This window comes from Nothobranchius furzeri, chromosome 14, assembly GCF_043380555.1.
Source record: "Nothobranchius furzeri strain GRZ-AD chromosome 14, NfurGRZ-RIMD1, whole genome shotgun sequence".
Taxonomy (NCBI): Eukaryota; Metazoa; Chordata; class Actinopteri; order Cyprinodontiformes; family Nothobranchiidae; genus Nothobranchius; species Nothobranchius furzeri.
This window is the reverse complement of record NC_091754.1, coordinates 9,940,965-9,964,527: the sequence shown is the minus strand read 5'-3', so window position 1 is coordinate 9,964,527 and position 23,563 is coordinate 9,940,965. Positions and strand designations below refer to the sequence as shown.

The window sequence follows — 23,563 nt, the reverse complement described above, 5'->3', positions numbered from 1 at the left end:
GGACCTTTCAACTTGATGTGGCATTTGAAGGAAGATGAATTCAATAAAAACACCTGAATTCATTTTTCTTCATTCTGAGTAGTTTTTAGCAGATTAAACTCATTTTCGTCCTAAAATCTTCCCTGAACTTTTAAAATTCCTCAACAGGAAAAAATGACCTCATATTTAATGTCATCCATCAGGAAATTACTGAGAACTTCAGCTCCATCACGCCTACAGACTGACGCTCTTATCAAGCGGAAGTGCGCACCCACCCATACACACGCACGCGCACACACGCACACACTTCACCCCTACAACTGGAAGTTTTCCTCTTTAACTTTTCAGTCTCTTGGATCAGCGCCCTGCGCAGCAGCATGGCTCTGTCTACGTGCTGGATTTTGTGCGCCGTCTCACTCGCCTGCGTCCTCCACTTCGGCTCTTGCAGAAGAGGTAGAGGTAAGACTGATTTTAAAAAAAGCAGTTTATGTGCACGCGCGTGCATGTGTGCGGGTTATTATTATTGGTCTGTTTCTTTCGGGTCATCAGAGCTGCGCTAGTCTGCCTAGTTATCCTAGACACTTCTGCGTAAAATAGAATTGTGCCCATGGCGCCGCTGCGGACGCAGAGCCGGACAGTCACGCGTCCCGGCTTTGGTTTATTATTTTTATGGATTTAGCACATTCCTATTTAGGGAATAAGTATAGTCTGGGGAATTCAGCACACTTCCTTGTTCTCCATGTTTCACTTTATCTAAAAGTTGAATTAAGTTTAGCTCTAGTATAAGTTTTATTGTGAACCCACACCCTCACTTGTGCGCATTTCTTAAAGTCCACGCAGTTTTAACAGTTCTCATTGACGTCAGAGTCAGGACTAAAGTCCAGAAGACCTAGCTGGGCCAGCCACCTCCTTCTCCTCGGGTTTCATTACTAGAGCTTTGTTATGAGGCTGTTGGAGACAAAATGGTCCAAATCTGAAGCCTCCTTTTTTAAAAGCTTCTTCCCAGTAACAAAATCCGTGTTTATGGGTCAAAGTTTTAGTTGAAAAAGTCATGAAATGTCACTTCATGCGTGCAGGTCTGACTTTGGCTTAAGGCAACAGGTTTTAACTGCAGCATTTAACACCTGAAAACTCACTGACTGCTTCTTTTATCTTCAACTGACTCACAGAGTTTTATGCATAATTAATAAAACGAGGTTTCTGCTTTCGTTTTAACCATTGGAAGCTTTTAAATTCTCAGTTAGACAGGTTTTATTTTATTTTTGTAATTGTGGCAGAAACATCTTTTCTTTCTTCTAATAGGAGCATTGTTTACATCAGGAGTGAAGACCAAAGGGTCTGAATCCTAAGGTGGAATTTTCTGAAGTACAAAGCATGTTTTACATTGATTACCCCTTTAACTGGCTGGTGGAACATATTTTAGGCTGTTGGTTGTTTAGTCACCTTAGCCTGTCTGTTGAAAAACTGAGATTCAGTGAAAATAAATTAAATCAACTAAAATAAATAGCCTTTAATGTAAGTTCTAGTCTCGCTAGTCAAAGAAATAAAGAAAACTATATTTTCTATAGCGCACAAGAGAAAATGGACAGGAAAGAGGGAATCAGTGGATCAAGAGCAAAATAAGGAGAGGATGTTGATGAAGGTCACACCAAAACCTGAGCAGATGAGTTTTCAGCTGCTTTTTAAAGGAGACCGCTGAGTCCATTGATCTCAGGAGGAGAGAGTTCCAGAGTCTGGGGGTCACAGCAGCAAATGATCTGTCACCTTTGGTCTTTAAGCCTAATTTATGCTCCATCTGCAATGGGATGGATGCATGCAACGCCATTACCCATTCTTTTGAGGGCTATCCAGCAGGCTCGTAAGGACAGACGGAGTCAAGCTCTTTTCTAAACATCCATCCGATTAGACAGAGAATGCAAGACTGATTGGTCAGGGCGCCGCTGTCATCAATAGCACTGCCATTGCTCCATCAAAACATAATGAGAGCCAAAGATATCTAGCGGCAGACACGGAGAGGCTTGAAGAATACCTTGTGGAAAAACTCTAAAAATATGAACGTTTTGTTCACCTGAAGGATTGAAAAGATACGCAGCAAGCGTTTTATTGGTGGACAGAAATGACGGTAAACGTGGGTATAGAGGTGGCGATCACATGAAGAGGTGGAGGAGAATGAGGGACACATTTGTCTGTGTTAAATAGTAACTGAAATACCATACCATAGTTTATATAGCATGTTTAAAATGCAGCATGGGAGCTGCCCAAAGTGCTGCACAGGCTAAAACAAAACGCAACCATTCTAAGGAATATAAAACAAAGGATAAAAATACCAGTCAAAGCAGATAAAACATGATGAATACTAAGAACAAATTAAAACAATTACACAATAAAACACTCAAATGAGTCACTGTCTAAAAGCCAAATCATAAAAGTGGGTCTTTAAACGAGATTTAAAAACCGCCAGTAATGGAGCCTGCCGAACTCCAATGGGCAACGAATTCCATAGCTTTGGGGCAGCATGCACAAATGCTCGTTCACCCCGCGATTTGTATCGCATCTGGGTAGTACACAGCAGCAAAAGGTCAGCCGACCTCAACGTGCGCGTGGGCACATATGGAGTGAGCAGGTCAGACAGATAGGGAGGTGCCAGGTCGTTGAGTGCTTTAAATACAAAAGTCAATAACTTAAACTGTACTCTGAAAATGACAGGGAAACAGTGAAGATGTTCCAGGACAGGGGTAATATGGCTACGTCGGTGTGTATTCGTCAAGAACCTGGCAGCAGCGTTCTGGACGACCTGCAGCCGATTCAGGGCAGAGACCGGAGCACCAACGAGGAGGGTGTTTGCATAGTCCAGGCGAGTGGTAATGAAGGCATGGATGCCTGACTCCAAATGCCTCAGTTTCAGGATTTGTCTGAGGCGAGTCAGGCGGCGAAGCTGATAAAAGCAAGACCTCACTACGGAGTTTATCTGTGGGGCCATTGTGAGTAATACACAATATAAACACAAAAGTAAATGTACTCTTTAGGTTCAGATACATGACAGGATACCACAAAACAGCGCTACGCTCTCTGTTGTCCTGGTGGGGAATTGCTTTGCAACACTTCCCAGGAGACGGAGAAGTCTGAAGGCAAAACATCTCCATCCGTGTGTGCGAGTCTCTCCCTCATGGAGCTGACGGGAAGCATACATTAGGTTTTAGCCTGGTGTGTTGCACAACCAGTGGACTTTGATCACTGGACCTCAGGGACCTGCTGGGTTGTAGGGACTAAGAAGATCACCAATGTAAGATGGTGCTTGTCCATGTAAGGCCCTATAGACCAGAACCAGGATCTTGAAATGAACCCTGAAGTTGACTGGCAGCCAGTGAAGCTGGAGGAGAAGCAAGGTGATGTGGGTGTGTTTGGAGGACTTGGTCAGAAGCCGAGCACAGGCGTTCTGAACCACCTGTAGACGGTTCAGGGAGGTTCTGCTCAGACACGTGAAAAGAGAGTTACAGTAGTCTAAGCGTGAGGAGATGAAGGAGTGGAGAACTGTCTCAAGTTCAGAGCGGGACAGAATGGGACTCAGCTTAGCAATGTTCACTTTGGCACATACTGGCTTAAGAAAATGATTAAAAAAATAAGTTGCAAAGTATCCCTTTAATATGTTTGCGTGAAGGCGGCTCTGTTTTCCTGCAGGTGGAGATTCGTTTATTGCTGCTTAACATTTGCAAACATCTCACATTTTTCATGTCCACCTCCAGGCACACATAAGCAAATAAGGTAAATACTTTCTATGAAAACATCCAGATGTTTGCAGAACAAAGATTCCAGTAGCAATCCAGTTTTCCATCTATCAAAAAAATAAAAACAACAACACAGAAAAGCCAAATCTGACCCACAGGTGAAGACAAATCGTTGCAGGTTCTTTTAATTTTATGAGCTGGTTTGGAGCCAAACATCGACACTGTTGGAGCACAACTCTGGTCGCTTCACTAATCGTCTCACAGAGGCAGAAACATGGCGTCTCATTAATTTGCTGAGAAATTTAATTAGGCGCTCACTTGCTGTTTGAAGTTTCTCTTTTATATCTAAGCCTCAGGTTACAAATAACTAAATAAAAAAACACTTTGGAGGGTGCCATCTTAATTATCACTTGCAGTAAGGAGTCAACTCCAGAAAAGCTCTGGTTTCATGCTGTCACTAAAACTGTTTACAGAGTAAAAACAGCACCTGCCAGCTAAAGCTGAATGCAGCCTGTTTGATAAACGCTGTAAAACATCAACCTCACATGGGAATGGTTCTGAGTTTTCATAATAAACCCGAGAGAATTACTCAAATGGATACATTCATGGCCGTTGGTCCCACATGGAACTAAAATCTACAAAAGAAGGATGTTTTCTGAATCTTACATGAGTGTTTGGTGGCAAAAGCAGAATTTAGCACAGACCTCAATCCTTAAATCCACCATGTAAACCTGAAACGGTTGGCCTAAAGGAAGTTGAAGAGCACCACTCAGCCTGAAACAGCTCTGTACAGCGTGGTTCGAGTCAGCCTATCGGAGTGTAGTTTAGTTTCCATGCCAGCTCCACAGAAACTGGGTGCACCAATCATAGGCGTGGGGGGAGGAAGGGGGGTACCCGCAGCTCTCGCAGGGGTGGGGGGGGGGGGGTCAAATTCTCCGCTCTGCTGACTCTCAGAAACTATTTTCAACATTCAAAACTCTGCTCAACCCTCCATCTCCACCTCCTACCAACTGTTGTGATTATTAGTCAACGAATAATTTGTAAGCTTTACTTACTTTTTTGGATTCATCAATAAATTCGTAAATATGGAAATATTTACTGATTTATTACGTAATTAGGAAATCCTTGGATGTCCTCGGGGCACCACCGCTTTTAACAGGGGAACAATGGATCCACACCTCTATCAATCTGTCTATCGTCAAATCTTTAACGAGCTGCAGTTGTAATTTATATCAACACAAACAAATCACCTGAGACAAAACTTAATTGGCAATAACATTTATTAACTAATATACCCACTTCAGCTCCTCCCAAAGTGTTTAGCCTATCAACATCAACCGACTTATTTTATCAAACGAATAACAAGTGATTAAACAATGAGATGATAATGTGAAATAACAGTCTGAGGTGATGTAACTCAAGATGGAGGTAGTTTCAAAACAAAATGGCCAATTCCTTTGTCTGAGGGAGCAAGGACCCAAAATGTATGTGGGATGTGTGTCCTCCCAAACACTGAAAACCAGAATATGTGTGTGTGTGTGTCTTGTCCCCCCAAACACGAAAACCAGAGTGTGTGTGTGTGTGTGTGTGTGTGTGTGTGTGTGTGTGTGTGTGTGTGTGTGTGTGTGTGTTGTGGGCAACTTTCACTTTAACTTCCAAAGCAGTTCAATCACAGTAAAACTTAACCGAAACACTTCAAATCACAAAGCACGAAAGAAGAATAACAGATCAAAGGTAAAATTGAATATCTAAAAATCTGTTTATGCTGTGGCCACAGCTCAAAACAACTTAGATATTAAAATGAAGGAAAAGATCTTACTTCAAGATGGTCTGGATGACGTATTTGGTACAGAAGAGAAAGACCGTTGTTACTTTAAAGCAATCGCACGGTTTGATCGCTTGTTCTGAACTTATTTAGAGAGAGAACGGGAGAAAAAGGAGATAGAGGAGAAAAAAGGGGGAAAAAAAACTTCTCTGAGCGAACCAAGGCGTCCCTCGTCGTTCACGCTGAGCAGATTTGATGGCTTTCCGCTGCTTTTCAGCCGTCAGGCCTCGTTCCTGAGTCCAGAGCTGTAGCAGAAGTCTCTTCACACCAGCTGAAACTGGGACAAGAGAGTTTTCCTCCGCGCTCCGGCTCTTATAGATTTCCAGCCGGCGGGAGAAAGCTGTGTAGTTCCGGGGTTCGGCGTCACTTTGGTGATGTCATCACGTTGCTTCCGGCTGCAGGGAATCATGGGAAATGAAGTTTTTGCTGGCGCTCATTTTTAATATGCCTTATTTATTCACGCTCCAGGGCGTTTTTGGCAACGTCTTTTGGAGAAATTACTGCATAGTAATTTTCTCATGAGGGCAGACCCTCAGCTCTAAATAGACCATAGTAGTGCTGGAGCCAAAGCAGAATCCCTGCTTGGTTCCACTTAAATGGATCACTAACGGGTCCTGAACTGGTTAGCGGATCTGAACAAGCATTTTGAAATTCAAGTAGACAATCCTGGCCTCAGATACTTAAATCCTGTCAGCTCACATACAGATTAAAGTCTGATACAGTGAAGTCTGGTCCTTGGTCCTACCTGGGAGCACATACCTGTCCACTTAGGTTGGAAGCAGCTGCTGATACGGCACCTGGAGGAGAGCTGTTCCAGTCTAATATCTGATTCTTTGTTCCGTTGTCTCTGAAAAGTAACAAGCCTTTGTAATTCATCACAGCCAGGGTTTATAGGCTGGTTTCAACAGCAGAAGTTCTGATGTTTGTGCATTTAAATCTAGAATGATGCAAAAACTATTTACTGCCGGGATTCCACACTTTCCAGTTTTGGTCCCATAAATAAAGCTTCTCGAAACCCTGACTACTCCTTGGAAAATCACTCAGTTCATCAAACAGTTGTGACGGTTACACAGAACACTCAATCTTAATTATTGCATAGACACACATTTGTTCAACTTTGCAGCAGTTTGATTCCTTTCCTTTCCTCCCAGTCTCATCTAATATCCCATTATTGACGAACCTGGTTAAGTCAGAACCATCTTTCAGGTCCGGAGAGATGCATCCCTGTGCTGCGTTTGACATTCAGCGCCGTCCGATCTGATGGAGATGTTTCCACCAAAGGTCACATTTTTCATAGCAGAGCATCAGTTTTTCCCAGTCTTCACTCTTGAGGAACTAAAGTTCCCAGTTTTTAATGGGTTGTTGAAACGGGGAGTGACATGTTTATTTCCCTTTTTAACACAATCCAGCAGCCAACTCAGGCAAATTTGTCATTCAGATCCGATTTCTTTCCCTCCATGTTGGAACTTGACTCCGATCGACCCTGTAGCACAAAACTTTCGACTTCCTTACAGGAATTTCATCTCTTACACTCTGACACATAAATGGCACGTTGCACGGGGAAAAACGAGACCAAAATAAAATTGCCATTTGGGATAATCCCTCTCCTACTGTATAAATGCCATCATGACTCATAAAGGATATATTTTTTTATTTTATTGAAAGTTTGAATTCAGCTGTGCAGACCGATAAAACAGCTCTAAGTTTCCCAAATGAGTTGAGCGTTGTAGATAAATGTAAGCTTGAATGGAAGTGGGACAAAGGCAGGAAATTATGCATCTCAGAGATTACAGAGCTGGTGAGAAACCAAGGAAAGATGAGAGCAATAGGCTTCTTGTCAGGGAAACTGGTGTCCTACATATTCCATCAGGAGTTATGTTTGAAGCAGTTCATCACATCCATCCACGTATCCTGGTCTGGACTCAAACTGGTCCAGTAGGGAAGTTCAGATATCCTTCATCATCCCCAGAGTGGAGACATAACCTCAGGGTCTCCTCCCAGTGGGATGTACCTGGAAAACCTTCAGAAGGAAGCAGCCTGGAGGTATCACAGTCATATAGCTGAAGATTTTGGTGATGAGGGTCTAATCTGACCTTCTTCTGGGATGAAAGATGAACTCCAGTTATGCCAGAGAGCCTCCAGCAGGAGTAAATGGACGTGAAATGTTTCAAAACATCATTGATCACTTTCACCTACTGCAGGGATTTATTTTTCGTGTTTTAGGAAATTGTTGTGGTTAGTTAACATCTTCTCCTGCAGACATGGTCCTTATTAATTAACCATATCAATATTAGCAATGAAGTGAATTTATTTTCTACATGCATGCTCCAGCCTGTTTTAAAATCTGCAAATTAGCATTGATTTTTGACTGAAATGCAACCTGTGCCGTTGATTTATTTAAATCTATTTATTTATGTTTAAACTGTGAGCGGTGATCGGAATCAGCTGTTAGAGGGCTGAATGCACATGCTTAAGGCTTCGGTGACTCTTGTGAATAAAATGGTGCATCCTGAGTTGAACTTTCCGTGCCCCTCATATATAATCATTAGTTCTATGGTTGTGACCCTTTCAGCAGAAGCTGCAGACTTAATCCCTCACAGGAAACAATGCTTTTAAACTTTACTTTTGCTCCTCCGCCGACAGAAGAAGCGTTTTACCTTTTTCACTCATCCATCTCGTTTGAATGATAACCTGCACCTTTAAAGAAGACTGTGGTATCGATCCTCTAATCGAGTGCATCTACAGCCCAGTCGGCTGAGTGGCATTTGCACGGATGGAGACTGAGCCGCCGTGGCCAGCTTTTCGTCTGACCTATTGATTGAGTCGTGTAGCCACATCAAACCAGATGAGGCCAACGCTCAAACATATGTTGAATCCTCGAAGGTCTTCTAGTTGTTTGAAAAATCAGAGCTCCATCGTACGACACAAGTATCGATGTGTTTAGGGGAACTTTAATGGACTGCTGCCGTTCTCTATTATAGATGCTCTAACAGAAATTAGGAAACAGGCAACTTTAATCAGAACTAAGACTCAGTAGGGATGAAAGGCTGGAGTGGGACTCATATAAAAGGACCTCATTGTACAGGCTGCAGAATGGGTGACAAAATGGACCGTTAAGCCTTTTTTAATGACATCACCCTGAGTTTTGTCTGCTGTGTTACTTATTGTGATGAGTATTGGATTGAAAATTCCTTTGTCTTTAATGTACTTAAAGGGGTTTTAGGCAGCGTGGGATGTAAGATGTAGCAATTAGTCTGTTCTGTGTCTTACCCAATTTCACATGCAGATTATTAATGCTGTGACGGCCGCGGAGAAACCGTTCATTCTGAGAAAACCTGCTTTAACACGTCATAAGCTTGGACACACCTTTACATCTGCATGTCCCAGCCCACTTTAGTGTCAGCAACATATACAGTAAATGTTACTGGCGGTAATGCTAACCATACCACAATGTTAGTCCCAGCTACTGCTAAATCTAGCCCTGCTGATCCCAGAGCTACTGCTAACACTAGCCAGAGCTACTGCTAACACTAGCCAGAGCTACTGCTAACACTAGCCAGAGCTACTGCTAACATCTTTGGGTGTTTCTCAATGCCAAGGTACTTCGCCTTGATGTCTTGGCCCCGCCCTGGTTGCCTAGGAGATACGTCATCAGGAACCGCCAAGGTGTGTTCCATTGTTCATGTTCTATCATCAGCCGACAGCGGAGGAACGTGCGTAGGAGAGTCCACCGCATGTTTCATAAATCAGTCCTTTGACCGTTCGTACACACATTCTACATTTCGGTCATTGGAGAGAATATAGAACAGTTTCTATGAACGTTTGATAAATGAGGGCCTTGGACTCTCACCTCAGCTTTGGCCAAACTTTTACAGAGCTACAATAAAGAGCATACTCACTTGAGTTCAATAGTGTGGTACGTGAGTTGCACCGCATAGGAACACCCAGACCTGGGTGGTCAAAACAGCACAGGGTGATTGTGGGATTTCTTCTCCCACATCTGGACTCCGTAAACAACAGCCACCCACCCAGATCCCACCCAGGACATGAACTATTTGTGCCCCTTCCTTATGAAAAATGATACAGGTGCAAAAAAAAACAAAGGCTATGATAGGTTGAGACATAACTTTTTTTTGTAGAGGCTTGAAATCCATCACCTCATCTCACTCACTCACTCACTCACTCACTCACTCACTCACTCACTCACTCACTCACTCACTCACTCACTCACTCACTCACTCACTCACTCAGCATGCGCATCACCCTTGTAGGCAGGTGTTAGACACCAGGGCAGTGCAACCTGTGACATAGTGACATAAATAAACTTTTGCACAATTTTCTAAATGTCCTAGTTTCACCTATTTAGTGGTCATTTACCAGGACTCCTGGGCCACTTTCAGTCTCAACATAGTTTCGTAAGCTATAGAGGCTCAAAGAACAATTTCCTATTGTAAAAGAAAACTGTTCTTCACTGATGTATTTATGTATAGAGTTTATAAAGTGGTTCTACATGACTACTTTCAGCACTCTTCTGTATTTGATCGTTTCCGCCTCTTGAGAATCCTTTGGCTGTAACTGGTTGATGTGATGAATAATTCAGTGTTTTGTAACAATGACTTCCTCATTTTGGCAGATGGTGCTCTGATACTTCCTCCTTAGGAGGCCATGAGCAGCTTATGGCAAACTTATGTCTGCATCTTCATTTCCCATATGCTCCTTTTGGACTGAGAAGTCCAAATTAAAGAGGTCACAGAAACTTTGTGCCTCTTGTAGGTTTGTTTCACCAACCAGGAATCCTGGAAGCAGAGGTCCCAATGACTGACTAAGAAGCTGCTGAAATGTCACCTTAATTGGCTCAGAGTGGGATCCATTGCACATATCTGAGCCTGGATTTGGCTGAATCACCGAAGCGAAAAGGATTTTCGTGGTTTTCTATAGTAAAGAGGATTTTTGGTTGGACCAAGAGGGAGAAAAAGTGAGAAAATAATAATGCCCTGCAGATTGTTTCCATCATTAGACGTTCACTACAGAATGCAGGAAAATTCAAGTGTTAACACGACAGTTGTTTCTTTTAAACAGCGAGAAAATATAAAAGTGGCGCTGCAACATCTCTGGGGTTCTAGGCTGAGAGAGAAAGCCGTTCTGGCATGAACAAATGGATCCGCTAACGCTCGATGCTCAAGTGGAACAACAATTAATTTGCTCATTTTATCTCCTCCCCCAGCACCTGCCATACAATACTGGGATTAAAAATGAATGACTCTCACAAGCGGCTCAGATAATGAAGCAGATTTCCCTGCAGCCTAACAACTACACAAACCTCAGCCGCAATCTGTTCGTAAAACCAGATAACACACGGAGAAATGTCAGCGTCATCTCTAAAGTAACTGTGTTCATGTGCTTCCTTCACAAACACCTGGTGCCAGGATCTCGCTCTGCACCGTGAGCTGCGCTGGGCAGCGTGTAGCTGACCAAACAGCAATAGATGTTCCACTTAGTCAGTACTCCTCCGGCGAGCCCCCAGTCTGTTTCTCAACCACACAAAGTGAGCTCTGAAAGCCTTCATTGTTGTCTAGAAATGGCAACACATTTCTCCTGGAGGCACGGACGTGTCTGTGTCTCTCCGGGATTCCTTTGATCTGCAGGAGAAAGTCCTCCAGACGGAGCCTGGGGCTTTCTTTGATCCCAACGCGAGGGGCTGTTGGAACCATTTGCAAGTTTTCTGCAGGAATGAGGTCATCTGCACAATCGTTGTTGATGTTGAATGTTCTTTTTTTGGATTTTCTGTTTTCAGGTTTCTATTAGTAGATGTTTGTATCGATGAGACTCGTTCTGAGAAGTCTCGTGGGTTAGTATCCATAGTAACATATAAAATAAGCTTCACTGTTCCAGTATTTTGCTGGTAAATCCTTATAAATGTACACAGAGCTGACTCATTTGCACACTTTAATCTTAGTTTCGTGTTAGTGTCAATTTATGATTTACATCACCAAAAAAAAAAGAAACATTCCTGTATGCAAACATCACATATAGCCTTGAAGATGAGGCGAGAAGCTCCCTCATCCTGGGTAGGTGTGGAGCTGCTCCTCCTCACCAAACCAAGGGCACAAACATCTGACTGGATTGCCTCCTATGTTCTTCCCCTGTGGAGGTTTTTCCTGGTTAATCATTCTGGAGATGCCAGGACAGACCTAAAGTCTTGACTCTGACTCACCTTTGGTCCTTTGTCCTCAGAGAACAGCTTTTCACCTCTCAGGTTCACTCATAAAGTGAAAGTCCCATTGTCACACGTAACTATCAGCTTGACTTGCTAGTAGGTGTTACATCCTCCATCCATCCATCCATCCATCCATCCAACCATCCATCCATCCATCCATCCATCCCTCTATACTGTTAGAGCAAGGTTGGTCAAACCATGGCCCCCGGGCCATCTGACAGCCCACCATATATTGGTACTGATCAAAGTTGACTCAAACCCAAATTTGAAGTGAAATTTCTCTCATTTCACCGCACCTGCGATGCTGAAAGAGGCTCTTTGACAAGTGAACAAATACAGGAACTCACCGGACGATCAGCCCAAAAAAATCTGCTATTCTTTGGTTCTGAACAAAATGAGAAGTGTCTGTTTTGTCCTTTCTCACGTGATCCTGAAACAGCACAACAGGAACTGGTCGGTCTTTAGTGTGACCCCGTGTGACCTCGGGGTATATGTGGAAACACATTCCAAAGTGCCAATGGCGCAAACACAGGTAGAAACACAACTAAACTCACTTGATGTCTGTTTCTACATTCAAGAGTCTTTAATCTTCAGAAATTATCCTGAAAGAGATGAGTCTCGTTTACTAGTTCACTGTTCCTGTTGAAAACAAGTCCAACCGTCTTGCAAGGAACCTTGAAATGAACCCAAATAATAATTTTCCAGTACACCAAACAAGCTTGAACTGGGCTTGAAACAGACCCACCTACACCAAGAATTATGGGCGTTCTTGGCACGGTGTTGAGTAGCTCAGATCTTTATCCAGAGGTGTAAATCTTTGCTGGCTGAACGTGTCAGTGGGACTCCAGAGAATAGCTGCCTATTGAAATTTAGATATTCTAAACTCTGCTTCCCGTTTAGTGCCGTTCATAATTCAGGGAGCTGATTTGTTGGTTGGCATCGGTGGGCTTTGCTGATGCAATGTACAAACAGCACTTTATTCACTTATACTAAGTGGAGGAGACCTGATGGCAGGTGTAATAAAATAGATGGTTCATATGAACGATTTTGCTTCCTAGAGCCTGGGCATGTGACTTTTATTTGACCTGATGTACTAAAAATAATAGCTTTACAGCTCATTAAAGGTGTGGGTCACGGTAAAACAATTTTTTATTGATTATTTCTGATTTTAATCAGTCACTCTTGAGTTTTTCATGCAGGCTGAACATGAAAATAGTCTCCTACACCTATCTCCTGCATTAGCTTCTGATAGAAAATAGACAGTGAAATTCTAGGATTAGAAAATCCTGACAGATCCACGCCACACTGTCACTTAACTTTCATGGACTCACCCTTCTTGACTCGAGACGGGGAAGGCTGTTGTTGGTTTAGTGTCCAGGGAACAGCAGAGAAAATCTCAGCTAGTAGAAGCTAACTGTTAACATTAGCAACCGTACCCCACAGCAGAACTCCTCCAGGCTCGTGTTATTGGTGAAGATGAAACATCAAAGTTGCAGAGCAAATGGAGCCGGTGGCAGAGTGGTGTTGCTGTCATCCAGTCAACGCTGACAAGGCAAAGCTAATGTTGTTTACAAATCTAAAAAGAGACCTCCAAGTATGCCCTCAGTGACCACCCTTGAGGGAAATATCATAAAGGTGGTCCACACATACAAATATCTTGGTGTCTGGCTCAATGACTCCATCTCCTTCAAGCTCCATATAGATAATCTTATGAAGAAACTCAAACTCAGACAGGGTTTCTTTTTTTTAAATAAACTTTGTTTTTCTTTTGAGGAAAAAAATGACTAGTTAGTGCAACATTTCTGTCTATTCTGGATTACGGAGACTTTCGTGTATGAATGCTTCAGCACAGTGTTTTGGTAAGAGTGATGTGGTTTATCATGCCTTGCTGAGGTTTATTACTAACTGCAGACCACTGACTTATCATTGTGAATTGTAGAGAGGTCCCGAAACAACTCTTTCACTTCCGATACGATACCGATATTATAGCCTTCAGTATTGACTGATACCGATATTAATCAGATACGATATCAGCACAAATCATACATACCTTTACCAATTTCGTAGTGTGGAATGTATGAAAGGGTTGATCAAGTGATATTACTCAATCCGGCAACATGAGCTAATAACAGTAAGTATGAAAAAAAGACCATTTTGCAATTTTTGATGCATTCTGACATAATCCGATAACGTTTTTGAGCCGATATCGAATTACTCCCGATATCGATATCAGAACGGGACATCCCTAGTGAATTGTATTCTCAAGTGGGATGGCCTTTGTCCACCAGGAGGTTGGGACATTGGTACACCTTCATCTACAAGGCCATGCTTGGATTACCACCCACCTACAGTACATCTGTAACTTAATCTCACATAGAAATGTAACTTCTCACAGTCTGCGTGCAAACGGTCAGCTATTACTTTCTGTTTGTTCACTCTGCTCCTTCTGCACGCAACAGGCTGCAGGAAAACTGGAAATTAACTGAGCTTATCTCCTTGAATCCATTTAAAATCCGACTGGGAGCTCTTGAGATGGCTTCCCTGTGTTGTAACTGCCTTCTGTAATTTTGCACATAAAATGTAACTGAAGAATGTTGTAACTGTAACTTTTGCTGCCTCTTGGCCAGGACTCCTTTGAAAATGACATTTTTAATCTCAATGGGACCTTCCTGGTAAAAAAAAAAAAAAAAAGAAAATCAGAAATGAGATGTCCAAATATAAAGAAAAAATACTCCCACTCTTGTCATCTGAAGCTACTGTCTCTTCCAGCTGATCTGTAATTCCTGTAACAGGCACATCTGAGCGTTTTTACCCAGAGTATGACTTACAAGGCATTCCTTCCTACTAGAGACCACTGCAGATATATTGATTAAACAAGTGATCCATATCTTTAAAGTGATTTTTAATAAAACATTTCTCTGAAAGGGGCATTTACCCCCCAGTCTTTCAAAGATATCGTCTTCCATCATAGTGCTAATGTGTCTGAAGCGTAGACACAAAAGACTGAAGACGTTTGTGTTGTACTTCGGCCTGGCTCAGACGGAAGGAGCAGAAATCAATAAGGAGGACTTGTTTTCTGTCCTTTTCTCAGACAGACAAATCCTTTCCTACTGAACAGACTTATTTATAAGACTTTCACAAAAATCTGTTTATACCACTGCTGTCCATCATTATCAACAGGATTATCTGTGGACTTCATTTTATGAACAGGAAATCACGTTTTCTTTCTTAAAACGTTGCTGATATTTAATTCACTGAAACCAAAATGTCCCAGAATGCATCTGAACAGGAGTAATAAAAAGTTTGGGTGCTTTTGAGAAGTGAGTCCCAGTGCCAAGTCAGAATGAGACGGTTTGGAGGAACGTGGGTCGAGAAGGAGGCAAGCTGCCCTCATTACCTTGCCTGGATGAGGAAATGTTTCCTGACATCTGTGCAGGAAAGCAAGGGGCAAGTTCCTTCATGAAGGATGTGCTCTGGTGGGAAGAAACTCTGATATTTGTTTTTCCACTTTTTTAGTCACATCCAAACATCATTTAAACTTTAGAAGATTATAGTTCAAGCTTAAGATTGTTTGTTGTGTCAAAACTAACTAACTAACTAACCTCAGCACCAAAATCCACAGGTTCGTCTTCAGATGTTCTCATGTCTTCAAAGGTCGGTAGATGTTGTTAGAAAATGTAATTAATGCCTCTTCTTCTGTTTTACACTCTTTGTTGTTTCTGTTGTAAAACGAAGGAATACGGTTAAAATCACAATTTTATGAGGTTAATTAAGAAGATACCATTCTTTGGTCATTTTAAAGCATTAACAATTAGAATGGATTAGATTAGAATATTGCTATCTGAAGATATTTTGTTTATCACGTTATTATGATAATGTGTAGATTGACTTCTTACGTTAAAGCCTCGGTGTGTAACCTGTTTACTATCAAATCCTGTGTTTACAGTTCACAAACTAGTCCTTTTTCACTAATATTTCTCACCAACATCAATTCGAAATATTCCTCTCAACTTGAAATTTGACATTTTTAAATACATAAACTGTATTTGCATGATACATGGAATCATCTCCATGCTACAATTTGCAGACTTGCTTGAATACTAATCCATCTTTTTCTGAGTTGTTTGGTTTTTCTTTCATCAGAAAAGGATCTGGGTGGGAGAAAATCAAGTGACTCTCTGGCGAGAGAGGGGAAAATCGTTTTTGGTGAACAATAATGACATTAGAGAGCTGCTTTCTGACTGATATGATCTCGGTGTTCTAGCAGAAAACAAACACGTCTTTTTTATCAGAGTGGATCATCTAACAGGGTGAAGATCCAGCCTCTCACTCTGTGTGGTAAATAAAGTGATTAGCTGCAGCTCGGTGCCGCTGAGAGATTTCTTCTCCCTGCAGCAGCATCCAGACTCCAGCTGGAGTCAGTGATGAATCTTTATTCACAGTTTTGGTTCACCAAATAAACGCGTGAACCCAAACCCACAATGAGCCCAAAGTTCAGTTTTTGATAATGTCACAAAACAGAAAAGCAATTGTTGACTTACAGAGTATTTTGCATATATTTCCGCAGCAAAGTAAATCTATCTGGAGGCCCAAACAAAAAACTGTTTACTCTAAAGTCGTTTGGAAATTCTGCCAACATGCAGCTTCCTCTTATCTCAAAGCCGGAGGTTCGAGTTTGATGCTGTGGCCTAATTTCCTCCATATTTAAAGTTTCCTTCCTCTCTCCATTTCAGGGCATGTAGTACAACCCGAACCGTTCATCTTCAAAGAGCTGTGTGCCTTCAAAGACGATCCGGGTCCATGCAAGGCCATCAAGGAGCGGTTCTTCTTCAACGTGAACACGGGTCAGTGTGAGCTGTTCGAGTACGGAGGCTGCGGCGGGAACATCAACAACTTTGAGACGCTGCAGGAGTGTGAGGAGATGTGTGTCGTCTCAGGTGAGACAAACCCTGAAGTTTTCCTAGGAAAATGGAGATCTGGTAGCTTTGCATTGTGGGTAAATAAAACTGATCTTCATTCAACTTTCATTCCAGCTCAGGCATGTGGAGAGAGGGAACGTTGCCAGAACATTAATGCTGTACAGTTTTGCTGAAGGTGTCTATTTAATGGAAAACAAGAAACTTTGGTCCATCTGCTGTTATTTATGGCTGATAAACAAAACTGGTGATAAATTAACCTCAGATTAATTAACTGAGCCGTGAGAGTCTGAACGTGCAGATCTACTGATTCTCATTTGATTGACAGTCTACACACGCACATGCACACACATTGCCTTTCTAAAACCACATTTAATCCAAGCTCATTAATCCGATTATGACACAAAATAATAACTTGATTTAGTTTTATGTAATCAAAGCTGGCATCACTTCACAAAGCCAAGTTCACTCAGAGACCATTTTTTCTTGTTATTTTTGAAACATGATTAGTCACTCCAGAGAATCAGCTCCTCTAAATCCGAGACCATGGAGGGGACAATGCCTTCTCCATGTCAGGGATGAGGTCCTGCCTCACGTGGAGGAGTTTAAGCATCTAAGGCCTAGTCCACACGTAGCCGGGTTTTTTTTTTTACGAATATCCGCCCCTCCAAAAACTTGCATCCACACCACCTCATTTAAAAAAAAAACTCTGTCCACACGTACCTGGATAAATACGTTGTTAAGGACATGCCAGACCTGTAGGTGGCAGTACTTCCCCCGTTCTTAACCTCGTCCTTCGTCTGTGGTCTTCCGCAAGGAGCAGTAATTCCTCTTGCAAAAACAAACAAGCAAAAAGCGCTTGGACAATTGATAAAGCGAGTGCAGCTCTGAGGGCATCCATGCTGTCGGCTAGTGTAAACACAGGTCGCACACGTGATGTCAGCATTTTTTGTCGCGGAAAGTGACGTTGCGGACCTTAAAACTCCGATTTTGTCCATCCACACGCAGACACCCAAAACGGAGAAAACGCAGATCTTCACTTTGGCCGGAGTTTTTAAAAAGATCCCTTTTCGTGTGGATGACAGGCCAAAACGTAGAAAAATATCTACGTTTTGGCAGATCCCCGGCTACGTGTGGACAGGGCCTCAGGGTCTTGTTCACGAGTGAGGGAAAGATGGAGCGTGAGCTTGATAGGCAGACTGATGCTGTGTCTGCAGTGATGCGGTAGTTGTACCGGTCTGTCGTGGTGAAGAGAGAGCTGAGCCAGAAGGTGAACACAGATCTACGTTCCTACCCTCACCTATGGTCATGAGCTTTGGGTAGTGACCGAAAGAATGAGATCGTGGATGCAAGCGGCTGAAATGAGTTTCTCCACTGAGTGGCTGTGCTCTCCCTTAGAGATGGGGTGAGAGGCTCGGTCATCCGGTTTTAGTAAGGATTCTATGCAATGTTTGATAAATGAGACCCCTGACCTGTCCCTAATGTCCACATTTATAAAGTTTATTCAGGTCGTCTTACTGTTTGGCGTCCCACTGGACACTGGGATAGTCTGTTAAAAAGGAGGTCAGTCAGGATAATCATTCAAGATTTCAATCACATTTTGTTCTTATTTGGAATTTCTGTCACTCTGTGCATCACACTAAACTTTAAATTACTTTATTTGCCAAATTATTTTTATCTTAATCAGTGATAAGCGACACCAGGACATGGTAATTCCCATCCTATCTAGACTTTCTGCAGAATCCTTGAAGATATTTTGCTTTTCATCTGAGGAGATTTTTTTCAATCCAAGCAGAAAAAAGCAGAGTAAATCCTGGATTTGTGAAATTATTGGATAAAAAGCTGCGTGTCTTTTATCTGCAACAAATCCAAGTGCTATTTTTGTCTCTGTGTCTTTGCCAGCGCTTCCATTTATCTGCCTATGATAATAGTAGATGTGCTTTCACCTGACATGAAGCAGCTTGATTTTACTTCAAACATCCCATAATGCACTGGGCCAAGGTATCTGTTGCTAATGTACCTGTAAATATTACTACACCCTAGATGCTCTTTGTTTATTGCTGTTTTGAGGGTTTTCTTGGCAGCAGAAGACTTTGGACTTTGTAAGTTCTAATGAACTTGTAATGTGATTAGACCTGTTATTTGTTCAGTCATAAATCAGATTAAACAGTTGCAACTGAGGGATTATATCCGAGCGTTTCTTTGTTACTCCAGATGGAACGTATTCCCAGCTGATGCTGCTAAAGTTCTTCGCCCGTTCACACCACAAGTTGCAGCACGCTTTGTGGCATCTGCTGCTCATTCTTTTTCAAAGTAATGTTTTTGTTTTGTTTTCTTTGTGGCGTGACTGGTGCATCATGGGTAGGAGAAGTCCAACAAAACAAGACACGAGACTTGATCTCAGCACATAAAACTTTGCCTGAACAAAACGGTGAAATTTAATATCTTTGGAGGAGAATCTGAGGATGACTAACAGCAAAGAGTCAAAGGTGACAGAGTTTGAGGAAAATGCAGCCTTTCATTTTAATGCAGATAAAGGCAGATTTGGGTGATTTTAAACCGACTAAAAAGTAGTTAGAGCTGCGATATTTACATAATTTACATTGTAGGACTTTCAGTTATTCCCACTAAGATAATCTGTAGTAAACCGTAAACAGTGATAAAAGGCATATTTTAGACACTTGTACTTAAACATGCATTATAATTAACAAAACAATCTAGAAATGTATAAATAAAAATATATACTATATTAAATGAATTAAAAAGGCAAACAGAGATTAATTTCCACTGTTAGATTTTTCTTGTAGTGGAAGTTAAAGAGTTAATTGTTAATATTTGGTCATCGTGAATGACGTCCTTGCAAGAGAAGCAACTTGATGTAATTCAGTAATATGACAAAGTGCTTCGTCCCACAGGCTAACGGTGACCTTCACCTTTTCATTGCATGAGATACGTTGGATTATGCAGCCAGATTAGCATTCTGCAGACTGAGACTCAATCTCTTTTTTTTCCCATCAGTTCCATCAAATCTGAGCCGTAAAGACAAATCTGTAAGGCGGAGACTCACCAGTAGAAACTCCAAAAGTCAATGAAGTCTGAAAAGATGCGGAGTTTGCTTCAGGATAAAAACGGGGACAAAACATGTACAGCAGAAATGATTTACTGAAATTTGTTACCTCCGGTTGAAACCAGCATCATGATCTATTTTTAGCTATAAAGTATTAACACAGTGGGACGGTAAATGGCCCGTATTTGTATAGTGCCTTCTAAAATAAATGACAAAACAAAACCAGTAATTCACCCATTCACACACACACATTCACACGCTGATGGTGATGAGCTACAGTGTAGCCACAGCTGCTCTGGAGCACACTGAGCACAGGCGCCACCGGTCCCTCCGAGCACCACCAGCTAGCAATGTGGGTTGAGTATCTTGCCCAAGGACGCAACAGCAGCTCTCTCTGCCAGGAGCCGGGGTCGAACCTACAACCCTCTGTTTGCTGGACATCCCGCTCTACCTCCTGAGCCACTGCTGCTCCCCAGTGTGATGGTTTACAAGATTACAGATTAGGACAGGAGTTTCCTGGACCCAAATAATCAAATTAAAAGTAAAATTTATATTATTTTCTTGTTGAGGATTTCATTAAACAGGTGATATTTTTTCTAAAAAGGACCAGAGATGATTAAAGAATAAATTTGGATATATAAATAAAAGAGCCACACTTTATAAACTCTTGATTTTATTTATCTGAGCCGTTTTGGGACATTAGCTCATCACTTATGATGATTCAGTCATAGACGGAGTTACATGCTTACATTTTTATTGATTAAAAGCTAGTTTCACAGGTGAAAATACATTTGAATCTAAAATAAGGAAATCTCCAGACATCCATTTCAGTAACAGCAAAGATAAAAGCAGCAAATAATTGGACTTTCCTCTCTTGACTGATTGCAGAGTGGTTTGATGTTAAAGGTGGAAGCAGATAAATGATGGATTTCTTCTGAGAGAAAAAACATTTTGCAAACTTGACCCAGAGTTTCCCGGGTTGGAAATGTTCTAAAGCAATGAGAAAAAGGAATGGGATGATTTTTTTTAAATGTATTGTTGAGATTTTTAAGTTGACAGAAGCTTCAAAAACAACCTGCATGCACAGACAAGGTGATGTTTTTTAAGAACACGTCTTTTATAAATAAAAATACCATTTTTGTACAAGATCATAAAGTTTTGGCCCTTTACATAAATAAAAGAAAAATATCAAGACATTTTTCTTTATAAAATAACTTCAGGTGTATTCTAGTGTTTGCACATATTGATAAAGAAACTATATATATATATATATATATATATATATATATATATATATATATATATATATATACACTGGACCAGCTCTATACCCTTAGAGGTATCCTGGAGGGTGCGTGGGAATTTGCGCCTCCACAGTCTACACGTGTTTTGTGTATTTGAAGACGGCGTTTGACCGCGCCCCTAGGGGGGCCCTGTGGAGGGTTACTCCAGGAGTGTGGGGTACCAGGCCCTCTGATACGGGCATTTAGGTCCCTGTATGACCGGTGTCAGAGCTTGGTCCACATTGCCGGCAGTAAGTTGGGCTCATTCCCAGTGAGAGTTGGACTCTGCCAAGGCTGATCTTTGTCACTGTAGAGAAGATGTTCTTACATTTAGTTAGAAACCATACAATGTGAAATATCATAAAATATGAAATATCACCTTAATGGATCTTTGAATAAATTTTACCAGAAGATCGGATCTTTTTATTGCAGGGATTGAGCAACACTCAGTATCAACTCCAAGAAAGAGAGAGCGAGTCAGGTTTAAAAAGTTAAAAGATTTATTTCTAAACAAATTAAACAAGACTAACTTTAAACACTATGTGATGATGAACTAAGGTGGCGTAAGACTGAGGATGGTGTGTGTGTGAAATATGTTCAGAACCAGCAAATCCGGAGAGACTATTAGTTCTGATGGGAGTGAAATGGTGTTTCGCTCTAAGCTTTGGTTGGAGATTATAACACACATTGAGACACCATTGGTCGGTCTACGTACTCCAACGGAAGTCCCTGTTTAGATCAGGAGGTGTCGAGGTCCAGCTTGGACCTTGTCTGGAACCGAAGCCTGTAGCAAAGTCGCAGTTGCCTACAAGTCCCGTCTTGAGATACTCCCAAGTCACGACAGTTTATTGGCATCAGCGTGACCCTGAAGGGGGTCGTGATGGTTCAGCTTTTATTTTGAAGGAACTGTTGCAGCAGGTGGAACATGCAACAGATTTAATCCAGCTTGTCGTTGGGTTCTTTCGGCTTTAAGAGGCAACTTGCGTAAAGTTGCAAATAAGTACTTCCAGTTAACTCTATCAAAAGCCTTTTCTGCATCTAGAGATAATATACTAGTTTCTATGTTTCTACTGTAAGAGAAATCTATCAAATTAAGTAATCTACGTGAGTTTGTGGATGACTGTTTACCCTTAATGAAACCAGTTTGGTCAGGGTGTATTATGAAGGGGGTTACCTTCTCTAATCTTTTGGCCAGGGCTTTACAAATTATTTTGAGATCAACATTAATAAGAGAAATTGGGCGATAGCTGGTTGGAAATGCTGGGTCTTTGCCTGGTTTTAACAAGAGACTAATATTGGCTGAATTCATGTTTGGCTGTAATTTGCCGCTCTCTTCGATTTCCCTCACCATTCTGAAAAATGTTGGAGCCAGAATGATCCAGAATTCTTTGTAGAATTCTACTGGGAACCCGTCTGGACCTGGAGCTTTCCTATTACTCATGGATTTAAGGGCTTCCTGGAGCTCCGCTGATGTTAGTGGCGAGTCCAGGACTGTAACTTGGCTGTCTGATAATTTAGGAAGTGTTATCCTGTCAAGGAACTCATTGATCTCATTATCTGATGGGTTTATCTGTGGTGAGTACAACGTTTGGTAAAAGTCTCTGAAGGTGTTGTTTATTCTTTCAGGGTCATTAACTATATTCCCGGTTGAGTCTTTAACAGCAGATATGGTAGTTTTCTCTTTATCTATTTTTAATTGGCTAGCTAAGAATTTACCTGATTTATTACTATGTTCAAAGTTTTCTATTCGTAGTCTTTGTGCTGAAAATTGTGTCTTTTTGTCAATAATTCCATGAAGTTCTAGTTTAGCTTTACGTAATTTGCTCATTGACTCTTCTTCTGTGGATGCCTCTAAAGACTTGATGATTTCCTCTAACTCCTGAATATGTTTGTTTTCAGTTTTTTTCCTATGTGATGAGAAAGAGATTATTTTACCTCTCATCACTGCCTTTCCTGCCTCCCAGAGAATAGATGCTGATGTTCCAGGCAGGTCATTATGTTCTAAATATAAAGCCCACTCCTTTTTAAAAAATTCAATAAAACCTTCGTCTTTAAGCAGTGATGTATTAAACCTCCAGTTTTTGCTTGATGGGATTGGCTTCTTATTTACCAGAGTTAAAGAAACCGGAGCATGGTCGCTGACAACTATGGGGTGTATCTCAGTGTCTGAAATGTCAGCCAACAATGAGCTGCTGACTAGAAAAGAATCCAAACGTGAATGAGAGCGATGGACGTGCGAAAAAAAAGTATACTCTCTACGGTTAGGATGAAGAGATCGCCATGCATCACAAAGCCCATAATCACTCATGTACTGTTTAACTATATTAGTGGATTGCCAGTTGCGCTATATTAGTGGATTACCAATTGCGCTGAGTCCCAGCTGTACTGAACCTGTCTGTTAAGGAATTCATCCAAAAATTAAAATCACCTCCAAGTATAAGTGGACAGTCCAAGTGTTCGGAGAGTACAGAGAAAAAATTATGAAAGAATGGAGGGTCATCAATATTTGGACAGTATATGCTGACAATACATAAGCTTTGGTTCTGTACAG

The 23,563-nt window shown here is 41.5% G+C and overlaps 1 protein-coding gene across 1 annotated transcript in view; it reads left to right on the top strand.

The window, feature by feature from the left end:
• Positions 1-270: 270 nt before the first annotated feature.
• Positions 271-23,563, top strand: part of tfpia (tissue factor pathway inhibitor a) — a 39,598-nt gene continuing 16,305 nt past the window's right edge. Inside the window, exons 1-2 of the mRNA XM_015976971.3 lie at positions 271-438; positions 16,480-16,683. Coding sequence (XP_015832457.1) covers positions 357-438; positions 16,480-16,683 — 286 coding nt within the window. The 5' untranslated portion in view covers positions 271-356. The remainder of the gene's footprint in view (positions 439-16,479; positions 16,684-23,563) is intronic.